A 15905-nucleotide genomic window follows, 5' to 3' on the forward strand; every position below is an offset into this window, starting at 1 on the left:
CGACAACGCCTCTTCTCCCTCAGGAGACGGAAAAGATTTGGTATGGGCCCTCAGATCCTCAAAAAGTTCTACAGCTACACTATTGAGATAATCTTGACTGCATCACTGCATGGTATGGCAACTGCTTGGCATTCTACCGCAAGGCGCTACAGAGGGTAGTGCGAACGGCCCAGTAGATGACTGCCATCCAGGACTTCTATACCGGGCAGTGTCTCCAGGCAACAAGTCACAGACTGTTCTCTCTGCTACCGCACGACAAGCAGTACCAATGCACCAATTCTGGAACCAACAGGATCCTGAACAGCTTCTACCCCCCAAATAATACGATTGTGCAATAGTTAGTTAAACCCTCGCACCCTTTGTATATAGCATTGTTGGGAAGGGCCCGTAAGCATTTCACCGTTGGTCCACACCTGTTGTTTACAAGGCATGTGACAAATACTATTTGATAATGGTGAGAGTGAACCACACAGAGTAGGTGGCGGTACAGTTGAAGTCGGAAGTTTACATACACCTTAGCCAAATACATTTAACCTCCGTTTTTCACCATTCCTGATATTTAATCTAGTAAAAATTCCCTGTCTTAGGTTAGGATCACCACTTTATTTTAAGAATGTGAAATGTCAGAATAATAGTAGAGAGAATGATTTAATTCAGCTTTTATTTCTTTCATCACATTCCCAGTGGGTCACAAGTTTACATCCACTCGATTAGTATTTGGCAGCATTGCCTTTAAATTGTTTAACTTGGGTCAAACGTTTCAGGTAGCCTTCCACAAGCTTCCCACAATATGTTGGGTGAATTTAGTCTCATTCCACCTGACAGAGCTGGTGTAACTGAGTGAGGTTTGTAGGCCTCCTTGCTCACACATGCTTTTTCAGTTCTGCCCACATATTTTCTATAGGATTGAGGTCAGGGCTTTGTGATGGCCACTCCAATACCTTGACTTTGTTGTCCTTAAGCCATTTTGCCACAACTTTGGAAGTATGCTTGGGGTCATTGTCCATTTGGAAGACCCATTTGCGACCAAGCTTTAACTTCATGACTGATGTCTTGAGATGTTGCTTCAATATATCCACATAATTTCCCCACCTCATTAAGCCATCTATTTTGTGAAGTGCACCAGTCCCTCCTGCAGCAAAGCACCCACACAACATGTTGCTGCCACCCCCGTGCTTCACGGTTGGGATGGTGTTCTTCGGCTTGCAAGCCTCCCCCTTTCTCCTCCAAACATAAAGATGGTCATTATGACCCAACAGTTCTATTTTCATTTCATCAGACCGGAGGACATTTCTCCAAAAATTACAATCTTTGTCCCCATGTGCAGATGCAAACTGTAATCTGGCTTTTTTATGGCGGTTTTGGAGCAGTGGCTTCTTCCTTGCTGAGCAGCCTTTCAGGTTATGTCGATATAGGACTCGTTTTACTGTGGATATAGATACGTTTCCTCCAGCATCTTCACAAGGTCCTTTGCTGTTGTTCTGGGATTGATTTGCACTTTTCGCACCAAAGTACGTTCAACTCTAGGAGACAGAATGCATCTCCTTCCTGAGCGGTATGATGGCTGCGTGGTCCCATGGTGTTTATACTTGCATACTATTTTTTGTACAGATGAACATGGTACCTTCAGGCGTTTAGAAATTTCTCCCAAGAATGAACCAGACATGAGGTCTACAATTGTTTTTCTGAGGTTTTGGCTGATTTCTTTTGATTTTCCCATAATGTCAAGCAGACGCACTGAGTTTGAAGGTAGGCCTTGAAATACATCCACAGGTACACCTCCAATTGACTCAAATTATGTCAATTAGTCTATCAGAAGCTTCTGATGACAATTTTCTGGAATTTTCTAAGCTTTTTAAAGACAGTCAACTTAGTGTATGGAATTGTGATAGTGAATTATAAGTCAAATAATCTGTCTATAAACAATTAATGGATAAATTACTTGTGTCATGAACAAAGTAGATGTCCTAACCGACTTGCCAAAACTATAGTTTGTTAACAAGAAATTTGTGGAATGGTTGAAAAACGTGTTTTAATGACTCCAACCTAAGTGCATGTAAACTTCCGACTTCAACTGTATTCACTGAGTTACTGTTAGCACTTCCTGATTAAACATCCCAGTTGGAAGGAGATTTAGTAAATAATGAGACATTTGGGCAGAGGTGGTGCATTACATATGTATTTACAAATAGAAAATACCAAACCATTTAAAGAGGAAACAGAAAGTCATACATTGCAGAGGCTGTCATAGGATACACACTTGTCAGAAGGCACACGAGCACAAACTTACGTCTCATGCGCACGCACACACACCCTCTTTCTCAACCACTAACTACACTGCCCAAGTGCTCCTCAGAACATAGATAGACTACTATAAAGAAAAAAAAGCACATTGAATATTACAGTAACCGTAAAACAGATTTTAATTCCACAACATTGTGTCCTACTGAACGTGACCAAGGTTACCTAACTGCGTTCAACAGCATTTCATTTTTGCATTTGGCAAGACAACAGCTTGGCTAAAGCAGTACCAGTCACACAGCCAGGCCACTACATTAACAATTTATCCACTTATATCTATATATTTATTCATCATACAAACTCCTCTTTGGATGTGTACAGTAAAGTAAAACCCTTACTTGCTGTTCACAACAAAAAACACTTTCTCAATAGCCAGAATATTCAACGGAACGTCCAAAGGAAACCATTTCATTATCCAAGTACACTATAAGAAATAAGGTTTGCCAAACAATGTAAAGTATATATTTTTTTACAGAACAGATAAAGTTGTGATAACAAATCAGAGGCATGAATACTGTTCACCACGCAAACACCTCTTAACTACAGCTCCAGCCATTGGACAGCTCCAGTAAATCATTCAGCTTGTTCCTCTGCTTTGACTGACAGCCTGTAAATACAGCCCCTCCCAGACTATTGGCTCCATCAGTTGAGACCACAGTAAACTGAGTGTAAAAAACAAAAATGGGAAAGATACAATGACACATTTGTAACAAATATAGCCAATTCAGATCTTTTTCATTGGTTAAAAGACCAATTAGTGGAAAAAAAAGATCAGAATTTGGCAGGCTGTCTAAACACAGCCTACAATGGTCACCTACAGGTAAGTTCACTGCAGACATTCATGCACAGCTGTGCGTGACCACACTGAAGCAGAGAACTTTAAGGCGGATAGCATGTGCATGTATACAGCCACCGAGAAGGCAAATGGCAAAGATATAAAATACAAACAAACAAGTAACACTGATAACTGTGTTGGCTTCCTTTCCAAAAGAAGTTGCTACTGTGTATATAGAGAGAACTAAACAGAGAGGGACTGACTCGGACAGCCCCATAATAAGGCTCTATGGCCCTCCAGAGAAATAGAAGACACCACACAAGGTTTTGGGTGAAAGAGTCTGAGGCAGGGGGTGTGGCGTGTGTATGTGTGGTGGTTGGGGCCAGCAGGGGTATAGGCCTAAGCCTGCCAATAGGTGTATATGTACTGAAGTGGGGATCCATGGATCCTTAGGGGTAAGAAAGGGAGGGTTGTAACAAGCGTGTAGGGGGTATTATAGGTAATGGAGTGGGGGTCCATGTTGATCCTGTTATGAGGACACAGTAATGGGATTGAGGGAACCGTTTCTGCTGAAGAACTTGGTGAAGGCCTCTTCTAACACAGTGGCCATCCTGCTTTGGTCCACCTGTAGGGACAATCAATCAATTAACATGCTGTTGAGCATATTGAAGATATTATGGATGCCATGCTTCAGAGATATACAGTGCCTTCAGAATGTATGCATACCCCTTGACTTATTCCAGTTTGTTGTTACAGCCTGAATTCAAAATGGAGTAAAAATATTTTTTTCACACCCATTTACACACAATATCCCATAATGAAGTGAAAACATGTTTTTAGATATTTTTGTAAATGTATCGAAAATTAAATACAGAAATATGCAATTTACACAAGTATTCACACCCCTGAGTCAATACATGTTAGAATCAATCACCTTTGGCAGCGACTACAGCCTAAGAGCTTTCTACACCTGGATTGTGTTCAAACTCTGTCAGGTTAGTTGTTGATCATTGCTAGACAGCCATTTTCAAATCTTGCTTTTGATTTTCAAGCTAATTTAAGTCAAAACTGTAACTAGGCCACTCAGAAACATTCAACGTTGTCTTGGTTAGTAGTCTATTTGGCCTTGTGCTTTAGGTACTTGTCCTGCTGAAGGTGAATTTATCTCCCAGTGTCTGTTGAAAAGCAGGACTGAACCTTGTTTTCCTCTAGGATATTGCCTGTTCTTAGCTCTATTTTGTTAATAAATTTTAAAAACTCCCTAGTCCTTGCCGATGACAAGCATACCCATAACATGATGCAGCCACCACCGTGCTTTAAAATATGAAGAGTGGTAATCAGTGATGTGTTGGATTTTCCCCTAACATAACACTTTGTATTCAGAACAAAATTGAATTGCTTTGCCACATTTTTTGCAGTACTACTTTAGTGCCTTATTGCAAACAGGATACATATTTTTGAATGTTTTTCTTCCTTTTCACTTTGTCATTTAGGTTAGTATTGTGGAGTAACTACACTGTTGTTGATCCATCCTCAGTTCTCCTACCACAGACATTAAAAGCTGTAACCTTTTTAAAGTCACCACTGGCCTCATGGTGAAATCCCTGAGCGATTTCCTTCCTCTGCGGCAACTGAGTTAAGAAGGGCACCTATATCCATGTAGTGACTGGGTGTATTGACACACCACCCAAAGAATAATTAATAACTTCACCATGTTAAAAGGGATTTCAATGTCAGTGTTTTTTACCGATCTACCAATAGGTGCCCTTCTTTGTGAGGCATTGGAAAACCTCCCTGGTCTTTGTGGTTGAACCCGTGGTTGTAATTCACTGCTCGACTGAGGGACCATACAGATACTTGTATGTGCGGGGTACAGAGATGAGGTAGTCATTCAAAAATCATGTTAAACACTATTATTGCACACAGAGAGAATCCTTGCAAGTTATTAACCTCTTGAAACTAGGGGGCACTATTTTATTTTTTGGAAAAATAACGTTCCCAAAGTAAACCGCCTATTTCTCAGGACCAGATGCTAGAATATGCATATAATTGACAGCTTAGGATAGAAAACACTATAAAGTTTCCAAAACTGTCAAAATATTGTCTGTGAGTATAACAGAACTGATATTGTAGGAGAAACCCTGAGGAAAATCCAATCAGGAAGTGCCTCTTATTTTGAAACCGTTGTCTTCCTATGCACCCCTATTGGCCATTGAAAGGGATATCAACCAGAGTCCTTTTTCTACGTATTCCCTAAGGTGTCTACAGCATTTTGACGTAGTTTCACGCCTTTATGTTGAAGAATGAACGTAAACGACTACATTGCGTAAGTGGCCAGCTGAGGGCTCTGAGTGATTCTTGCGTAAAAGACAGGTAGACATTTTCCCTCTCGCTCCTACTGAAAAGACAATTGTCCCGGATGATATATTATCTAATAAATATTTGAAAAACACCTTGAGGATTGATTATAAAAAACGTTTGCCATGTTTCTGTCGATATTACGGATGTAATTTGATTTTTTCCCCCGGTGTTGATACTTGTATGTGCAGGGTACAGAGATGAGCTAGTCATTCAAAAATCATGTTAAACACTATTATTGCATACAGAGAGAATCCATGCAAGTTATTAAGCACATTTTTACTCCTGAACTTATTTAGGCTTTCCATAACAAAAGGGGTTGAATACTTACTGACTCAAGACATTTCAGCTTTTTATTTTAAAATTCATTTGTAAAAAATAAAAATCTAAAAAACATAATTCCACTTTGACATTATGGGGTATTGTGTGTAGGCCAGTGACAATCCATTTTAAATTCAGGCTGTAAATGTGGGAAAAGTTAAAGGATGTGAATACTTTCTGAAGGCACAAAGTAAGAGTGGGAGACTCTAAAAACAGACAGTCCTATCTATAGTAGAGTGGAGAGCAGGAGCTGCTATCTGGCATTTGGGTGTGTGTTTATAGGGGTCAGTGAGAGCTGAAGTGGGTGCAGGGTGTGACCCTCTAAATGGACACTCACTGCCTCTCCTATGCCAGCTACAACAATTACACTCTCACAAACCCTGACACACACACACCTCTCTACCGTACACACACACACACACACCTCTCTACCACATAACCCCTACAAACAACACACACACTTGTTCCTCTCTCTCACAAAAGTACACCCTTACCTCGCTGATGAAGCCCAGTTGTACCAGCTCAACAGCCAGTTCCTGTACATTCTCATCTGAAGCAGAACAGACAGCAGGGTCAGTGGAAACACACACACACACACACATTGTCTAGCAGTGAAGTTGCCCTTTAGGTGCAAAATTAACTGTGTTGGTAACACCAACATTAACCACAAGAGTTACATTGGACTTTAGACAGAAACCGTAGTGCCTAGTCTCTTCCTGTTATAATCTTACTATCACTGATAGACGCATAATGTGTGTGTCTACTGCAGAAAGTGTCAGTGCCCAGCCCTCCCCAGAGAGCAGCTGCCAGCAGCATACACACGCCTGCCATTCTCAACACGCAGGCCTGCAACACTAGACGCCTGCCATGTGTGTGTCTGGACACACCCACCTGGCCATGCAAAGACTTGTTCCATGTATATCCCTGACTTAAACCTCTATTCCTTACAGGGTTCAATAATATCCTGTTTGTACTGTCTAGGGATCCCTGATATGGCCTATGCATTCCCCCACCCTCCCCATTCCATCTTATCTGCACGTTAGACTCTCCCACTACTTTTCACACATACACGGCACACATGCATGTATGTCCACGCACACAGTCTGTTGGTGGCAGCTATGCATGCGATAGGAGCAGCCCCACTGGTGTGGGTTAGGCTGGGGTTACAGTACACTAGGGCAGGCCAGTGGCTGGAGTCATAAAGACAAAAACACACAGACAGGCTTGGATGGCCAAAGTCGTGCCATTCCCAGACAACACACACAGAGTCTGAAACAAGAGCTGGGAGGGTTATAACTGTAAATCTCTCCAATTGTGAAATCTGACATTGTTTAATTGCAGGAATGGACAACTTTGATGGGGGTGGGGCCCACAATATATCTGAACTCATGAGGGGCAGCAGTTGCTCGCAGGTCTGGTACCTACATCCACCTTGTGTATTCTACTATTCTAACTCACAACAGCAAGTTGAGACCCCGAATGAGTGTACCCCCCCAAAAAAATATATACATATACAATACCAGTCAAAAGTTTGGACACACCTACTCATTCAAGGGTTTTTCTTTATTTTTACTATTTTCTACATTGTAGAATAATAGTGAAGACATCAAAACTATGAAATAACACATATGGAATCATGTAGTAACCAAAAAAGTGTTATATATTTTATATTTGAGAATCTTCAAAGTAGTCACCCTTTGCCTTGATGACAGCTTTGCACACTCTTGTCATTCTCTCAACCAGCTTCATGAGGTACCTGGTATGCATTTCAATTATCAGGTGTGCCTTGTTAAAAGCTCATTTGTGGAATTCCTTTCCTTCTTAATGCATTTGAGCCAATCAGTTGTGTTGTGACAAGGTAGGGGTGGTATACAGACGAAAGCCAAGTCCATATTATGGCAAGAACAGCTCAAATAAGCAAAGAGAAACGACAGTGCATCATTTAAGACATGAAGATCAGTCAATCCGGAAAATGTCAAGAACTTGAACTTTTAAAGTTTCTTCGGGTGCAGTCGCAAAAACCATCAAGTGCTATGATGAAACTGGGACCCAGAGTTACCTCTGCTGCAGAGGATATGTTCATTAGAGTTACCAGCCCAAATAAATGCTTCAGAGTTCAAGTAACAAACACATCTCAAAATCAACTGTTCAGAGGAGACTGCGTGAATCAGGCCTTCATGGTCGAATTGCTGCAAAGAAACCACTACTAAAAGGACACCAATAAGAAGAAGAAACTTGCTTGGGCCAAGAAACACGAGCAATGAACATTAGACCAGTGGAAATTTGTCCTTTGGTCTGATGAGTCCACATTTTACATTTTTGGTTCCAATCACTGTGTCTTTGTGAGACGCAGAGTAGGTGAACGGCATGAAGGAGGGGTGACGGTGCTTTGCTGGTGACACTGTCAGTGATTTATTTATAATTCAAGGCACACTTAACCAGCATGGCTACCACAGCATTCTGCAGCAATATGCCATCCCATCTGGTTTGCGCTTAGTGGAACTATCATTTGTTTTTCAACAGGACAATGACACAACACACCTCCGGGATGTGTAATGGCTATTTGACCAAGGAGAGTGATGGAGGGCTGCATCAGATGACCTGGCCTCCACAATCACCCGACCTCAACCCAATTGAGAATGTATGGGATAAGTTGGACCGCCGAGTGAAGGAAAAGCAGTCAACAAGTGCTCAGTATATGTGGGAACTCTTTCAAGACTGTTGGAAAAACATTCCCGGTGAAGCTGGTTGAGAGAATGCCAAGAGTGTGCAAAGCTGTCATCAAGGAAAATGGTAGCTACTTTGAAGAATCTAAAATATATTTGTTTAACACTTTTTTGGTTACTACATGATTCCGTGTGTTATTTCAGCATTTTGATGTCTTCACTATTATTCTACAATTTTAAAAGAAAGAAAAATCCTTGAATTGAGTGTGTCCGAACTTTTGATTGGTTTTGTACATATTTTAAATTGATCTGAGGGCTGCCATTTGCCCATCCCTGGTTTAAAGGAATGCTGTGTGGTTATGTTATCTTACCCAAACACCTGTCTATAACACATAGTTTGATGGAGACTTGTGGTCTGTCTGGCCTGTTAGGAGAGGGACCAACCTGTAAGACTTAATCCTATTGGCCCCCTTGGGAGCTGTATATGGGCTGTGGATTGTCAGGCTATTATTATAGAAGACCTAAGGGTCCAAGCGTTCTAATAAAGCACACTGGGTTGCCAATAGCATAGATATAGCATCTCAGTGTGTGTGCAGTCTTCCTTTTCTTTTAGCTGTTCGTATACTTTGATCTCCAGTCCCTGCCTGCCCAGATCAATGTCTGTGTGTTTCTATCTCTTGTTCTTACTGGGTAACAAGTCACAGCTTAAGTGTCTGTTGAGTTTGTCCTCCAGCTTCAACAGTAGTGTCAGCTGTGGATAGAAAGGAGATGTAACGGTTACAGATTCAGTGACTGGCCACTAGAACACACTCGTCTATGGTCATCTCACTTTTATTCACTGATCTAAAAATAATTAGATTAACGCTACTTACATGATGTTTTGCACCCTCCTCCACCGGCTCAATATTACACTGCATCTGAACAACCTGCAGAAGGTAAGAAATGTAGATAGGAATCCAACAAATAAAATGTATTACGTAGGTAACCATTATTAGTTCATTGAGTGGATTTGTATACTTTCCCCACTCACCTTGCGTGTCTCTAGTTCAGCAGGTTCTGGGGTGGGGGATTTAACAGAAGGGGTGACAATGGGGGACTTAACAGGGGACTGCTGGGGCTGCTGGTGAGAGGGCAAGCCAAATGCTGTCAGGGGGTAGATGCCATTCCTGTTGGGTAGGGAGGGCAGCGGGGTTACTTTACATGTCATGATTAGACGGGTAAAGTACACATTTTTTTTGTTTGTGACCAATCAGGGGGGGTCAAATCACAGACAGGCAATAATCTTACACACATTTAATTAAGGCCAAAGTGAAGACCCTGGATTGTTCAAAACATTGCCAAATCAAAACTCTGGGAGCAAATCTTGAGTTTGCAGGTATTCTCATTCATTTTTCAAATAGAGATTCTAACAATACTTCAACTAAAAGTAAGAGTGGTGGAAGGGCTGGATACAAACACATTTGAGATACAGGCAAAGCAGAATAACAGTCCAAGTTAAATACTGCCACTGGGTGGTTGTATAGTGCATTACAGGATCATTGTCTAGTACTGAGTGCTGTGGGTTAACTACGCCCTCTAGTGGTGAGCATGCTGGACATCTGTGCCGTCGTGGTCAATAGTTGATGGGGAGTTCCTTACCGGACATCCTCCAGGAACTTATCCAGCTCCAAGGCAGGAAACTGAGACAGTCTGATGAGGAAAGAAACAGGATCAGCACAGGTTTCTGAAGAAAATACCCTGAGATCAAAAACCAACTGTGGCTTCCTTGAAGTATAAACTGTTGTCTCTTACTTGAGCTGCACACCCTCCTTGATCTCAGCAATGATGAGGTTGGGGTCCATGTTCTTAGTGATCTCCTCTAAGGCATTCTCAGGGATCATGTCTAAAAGAGGTATGGAAAAGATTAGGGGTACTCACACTGGTGGTGACAATGCAGTGTGTTTGTGAGAATGCGTGTCTTGTGTTTGAGACTCAAACTGGAGTGTGTGATAAGACTCACACTGGTGCCTGATGATACAGAGTATGTGAGTGAGAGTGTGTGTGTGTACAATAAAACTCACGCTGGTGGCTGACTATGCAGTGCGCAGCTAACAGCTTCAACAGGGGCACCTCAAACAGAGCCTGGTGGAACAGCAGCTCTCTGGCTGTAGGTCTCTTAAACGGGTCAGCCTCCAGACAAGTCTGGATAAACTCCTGCAAGGTACACACACATGGCATCACACACACAGTTCCAGGGAAAATCTTATAATACATGCACGCATGTATATATGTACTTCTGTCCTTGAGCTGTTCTTATCTATTAATGTTCTGTATTATGTAATGTTTACGCACACAGACAAACACACTCCTACCCTCTGCAGTAGGTCTTCCAGTGACTGTATGGCATTGTTGATGGCCTCCTGAGAGACGTAGGAAGATTCTCCATTCCCCTGGATCTCCAATACTGCCATCTACACAACACACAATGATATCACCACCACCCACGCAACACAAGTCGCAACACCGTCACATAAAAATTATGCGGAGTAATGACATCACACATTCTGGCACACAGAGATAAATCGACATGGGAAATCGGTGATGTTAAGTGTCCCATCTCACCTCCAAGGCACACATCCCAAAGGAATAGATATCCACTGCAGTAGTGACATCTGCAACAGCTACAGGTGAGAGAATGTAAGATAGGAAACAATGGATTGAGTGATTTAATAGTCCATCATTTCCTGAGAATATATGCATTCCTTATACCCTACAAATAACCAAACATATAACCTATCCATAAATGTCCTTCTTTACCGCCATATTCTGGGGCGAAGAAGTGCAGGTTTTTCTGCTCCTCTCTGCAGGTCTTTACATGGTTGTTGATGGTGTCTGGAGCCACTGAAGGAGAAAAACACAGATATACTGGGTTAGACACAGTCTAGAAATCTGTTATAACCGGTTATAAATATGTTATCTCTGGAAGATAAACCCATAATGGGCTGGCCTGGACATTGCTGCTAAGCCCGTAATAAACCAGTGGCTATGACTAGAGTCCTACCTGATCCTATCTTGATGAGTCCGTTGTGTTGGATGAAGATGGTGTCACAGGTCAGGTTCCCGTGGATGATGGGTGGCTCACAGGAGTGGAGGTAACTACAGAGCCACATCAGAAAGCAGAGAAGTAAAGCACTGTGGTTTTTTGGCTTACCTCAAACCAGGGTAGGTTCAGTAGCACACTACACAGGAAAATATTTTGGAATGGAAATCAAAAAATGTTGACAATATCAGGTATTAGTACCTCCTCATTTCATTCGGTTTTAAAACATTCAGCCCTGTTTCGTGCCTACTGAGCATGACCCTGGCTGCCCATTTGGATTGATATGGGGTCCAGGTATTAGTGTTGCAGCTATGACAGAGATGGTCTGTGTGAGAGAAAGACTGACCTGAGGGCTGAGAGGATCTGGGTGCACCATCTCTTCCAGGCCTAAAGAACAAACAACATACTTCCTGTTACATGTAGACTATTGAATGTCTTCTTATACGCTAAGCATCTTTTGATGTGCTACTGTGTTGTAGGTGACGTGGTGGGCAGGGTTAATTCTATTATGATATCTGCACCTTTTCATTCATAGTCTTGTGGTTCTTCTTGGTCTTCTTCAGAAACTGCTTCAGACTTCCCGAGGACATGTACTCAGTGATGAAAATAACCTGAGGTGTAGACAAAGGAAAAAACAAGTTAAGAAGAATCATTCAAATTATGTCTTTACATTGTTCCATAATTTCCCTCACTGCTCACTCGCATTCAGTCCTGATTATATCAACCAGGCCAAACAAGGAAGGTTTCTCCTCTCGTAGCAGACAGAACTTACCCTGGCACGGTTGATGTCATTGATGTCAGCCCAGTACTTGTGGAACTTGACGATGTTGAGATGTTCCAGCTGTATCAGGTTGTCAAACACAGACTTCACCTTCTCCTGTTCAGAGGTGGATAGACATGGTAAACATTTAACTAAACAGGGTCTGTAGTGGTGGGATCAACTGTTTGTATCAGTGTGCAAGGCATATGACATTAGATATTCGCTCAAGTACAAAGATAACAGTTCTACTAGACAAGAGAGAGGAGGGGGGAAATAACAAATGATATCTCTTCCTCCCGACCAGATTGCATCATGAGATAGAAGCCTCAAAGCAAGTGAGTGAAATGATGGAAGAATGTAGCAACATAATTTGAATGATTCTTCTTTTTTTCCCTTTGTCTTCACCTCAGGTTATTTTCATCACTGAATACATGACCACAGGAAGTCTGAAGCAGTGTTTCCCCCCTGTAAACTACACATTGCGTTGCATTCCATGTCTGAAATGTGGTGTATAAATAAAATGATGTTATTTTATTGTAAGGCCAGAGCTGCCTGTATTCAGCTACTTAGAAAGGAAGCTTTGAGCTGTTTGAATTTGAGTTCAGATTAAGTAATGAGTCAATAAAAGGACACTGGGGCATCCTGCTGGTGTCGCCGCCAGGCATACTGTACCTCCTGCAGCTTGAAGTTCTTCCTCTCTGAGAACATGACCTCGTTCCAGACCACCTCCACCCCTTCCTCCGTGTCCATGGCCAGGTAGGCAGCATCTATCCCTGGGACATTCCGCTGGTTCACCTGGGGGAGAGAACAGAGGCAGAGACATGGTTCAGTACCTTCACAAACACCGTTGCAAAACGTTAATTGAAAGTCCAATGGTCTCTCATCTCACCTCCTCTCTGCGTTTCTGCCAGCGGCCGCAGGGGCTCTCCTCCAGGATCTCCGACTCGTCTTCACTCTCCTCCTCCTCATCCTCTGTGGGGGTGGTGGCGGGGGGCCCTGTTACAGGGGGACACACAGACGCAGGTCCCTGGCCACTTGGGGTCACCGTCTCTGCCTTGGCTTCCGGAACCTGGAGGGGTTTACCGTCTCCCTCTGACATCACAGCAATACAGGTCTCTGAGAAGGACTATGCTACTCTTCTCCTCTGGGGGGGTGTGAAGGCAGAACACCTTTTTCGCTCTTCTCAAACTGTAGCAGTCACGCCCCCTTCCACTCCCTCCTCTCACACACCCTGGGAGCTATGAGGCACTATAGGCAAACGGGACACTTAATATCACACACACACACACAACTTACATAGCAATCAATACCTTACCTGTTATATGAAATAAGACCTCAACTTTTCTTTATGAACTACTAATCCAATTGGGTCAAGACTTGCTTTGTCACTCCTCAACAACAACTCTATGGTTACCAGTAAAGGCAGCAAAGAAAAGAGATTTACCAGAATTAAAATTGAAAAGTGGCTTACTTGCTATGCAGTTGTTATAGTAGACTGTAATTAATGAGGCAGCCAAGTAAATTGTTTTGTTAGTTTGCTAACGTTAGTGAGCAAGCTAATTGGCTGTCGGGCACTCAAGTTAACTTTACACGCCTCTCTATACCGAACTCAGGACACTAGATATAACTAACAGAAGCTAGCTAATTGATCAACTTTCACTAAAACGTAAAGTTATCCCCGGCCATTGGTCTCATCTACAAAATGCTACATAAACAGTTACATGCATTCAGGAAATGTCAAGCACTAACTCCGATAAACAACAAACAAGCTGAAAACACAACTTTAGCTAACGTTAGCAAAGTTAGCTAGCTATCTCGAGAACTAGCAAGATAACTTAGGCAAGCAGTTTATTAGCTATTGTCAGCTAGCTAGCGTATTAACAAGTCAGCAATAGTCCCATTGTTACCCAGCAATTCTATCAACACACACGGTTAGCTACTTACTTATAAGAAAGCGACGACATGTATTTATTGTACAACCCCTCACAGTGCGTATTTTCATCTAGCTAATAACGTTAGAAGCTAGCTATCTATAAATGTCCAGGGGGAGGGACACCCATTCGCAGAATATCAGAACTACTTCCACCATTGTACGCAATGCGCATGTAAAGCGCAGCTTTGATAACCTATACCTCAGTGCTCGAGAGGTAAACATTGCTCCCCTACCACTGATCTAGGATCAGATAACTCTACCTCCAACTCAACCCTATCCCATTCATTAATTAGGGCATTTGTTGGCTAAATAGCCCCTTATTTATCAGCGCGTAGTTATCAATGTTGTATTCGCATCATGATACAAAGTAACCATGTTTGGCTAGAAAAAATCTTACAAGGATACAAAAAGTAACGTTTAACGTAGCCACTGTATAAGTTGAAGTATAAGTTTACATACACCTTAGCCAAATACATTTGAACTCAGTTAACAATTCCTTACATTTAATCCTAGTTAAAAGTCCATGTCTTAGGTCAGTTAGGATCACCACTTTATTTTAAGAATGTGAAATATCAGAATAATAGTAGAGAGAATTATTTATTTAAGTTTTTATTTCTTTCATCACATTCCCAGTGGGTCAGAAGTTTACATACACTCAATTAGTATTTGGTAGCATTGCCTTTAAAATGGTTTAACTTGGGTCAAACGTTTCAGGTAGCCTTCCACAAGCGTCCCACAATAAGTTGGGTGAATTTTGGCCCATTCCTCCTGATAGAGCTGGTGTAACTGAGTCAGGTTTGTAGGCCTCGTTACTCGCACAGACTTTTCAGTTCTGCCCACATATTTTCTATAGGATTGAAGTCAGGGCTTTGTGATGGCCACTCCAATAACTTTGTTGTCCTTAAGCCATTTTGCCACAACTTTGGAAGTATGCTTGGGATCATTGTCCATTTGGAAGACTAATTTGCGACCAAGCTTTCACTTCCTGAATGATGTCTTGAGATGTTGCTTCAATATATCCACATAATTTTCCCACCTCATGATGCAATCTATTTTGTGAAGTGCACCAGTCTCTCCTGCAGCAAAGCACCCCCACAACATGATGCTGCCACCCCTGTGCTTCACAGTTAGGACAGTGTTCTTCAGCTTGCAAGCATCCCCCTTTCTCCTCCAAACATAATGATGGTCATTATGGCCAAACAGTTATATTTTTGTTTCATCAGACCAGAGGACATTTCTCCAAAAAGTATGATCTTTGTCCCCATGTTCAGTTGCAAACTGTAGTCTGTTTTTTTATGTCGGTTTTTGAGCAGTGGCTTCTTCCTTGCTGAGTGGCCTTTCAGGTTATGTCTATATAGGACTCATTTTACTGTGGATATAGATACTTTTGTACCGGTTTCCTACAGCATCTTCACAAGGTCCTTTGCTGTTGTTCTGGGATTTATTTGCACTTTTCGCACCAAAGTACGTTCATCTCTAGGAGATAGAACGTGTCTCTTCCTGAGCGGTATGACGGCTGCATAGTGCCGTGGTGTTTATACTTGCATACTATTGTTTGTACAGATGAACGTGGTACCTTCAGGCATTTGGAAATTGCTCCCAAGCATGAACCAGACTTGTGGAGGTTTACAATGTTTTCTGAGGTCTTGGATGATTTCTTTTGATTTTCCCATGATGTCAAGCAAAGAGGCACTGAGTTTGAAGGTAGGCTT

The 15905-nt window shown here is 42.1% G+C and overlaps 1 protein-coding gene across 3 annotated transcripts; it reads right to left on the reverse strand.

Moving 5' to 3' along the window:
- Positions 1-2163: 2163 nt before the first annotated feature.
- LOC110498086 (nuclear receptor-binding protein) lies at positions 2164-14568 on the reverse strand. Of its 3 annotated transcripts, none has more exons than XM_021574664.3 (18): positions 14205-14568; positions 13150-13508; positions 12933-13055; positions 12273-12377; positions 12022-12111; positions 11847-11887; positions 11462-11556; positions 11218-11301; positions 11023-11081; positions 10773-10871; positions 10482-10614; positions 10213-10303; positions 10060-10110; positions 9452-9587; positions 9294-9347; positions 9109-9172; positions 6250-6305; positions 2164-3701 (listed from the first exon to the last, which is right to left on the reverse strand). In XM_021574664.3, the coding sequence occupies exons 2-18, from the start codon at positions 13357-13359 to the stop codon at positions 3606-3608; spliced, it is 1587 nt and encodes a 528-aa protein (XP_021430339.1). In that variant the 5' UTR covers positions 13360-13508; positions 14205-14568; the 3' UTR covers positions 2164-3605. The 3 variants fall into 3 exon arrangements, with proteins under 3 accessions (XP_021430339.1, XP_090067600.1, XP_036810925.1); XM_090211474.1 differs by having other exon boundaries at positions 13150-13526; positions 14205-14402; XM_036955030.2 differs by having other exon boundaries at positions 13150-13352; positions 14205-14395.
- Between the last annotated feature and the right edge of the window lie 1337 nt (positions 14569-15905).

This window comes from Oncorhynchus mykiss, chromosome 19, assembly GCF_057628025.1.
Source record: "Oncorhynchus mykiss isolate SJ-2025 chromosome 19, ASM5762802v1, whole genome shotgun sequence".
NCBI lineage: Eukaryota > Metazoa > Chordata > Actinopteri > Salmoniformes > Salmonidae > Oncorhynchus > Oncorhynchus mykiss.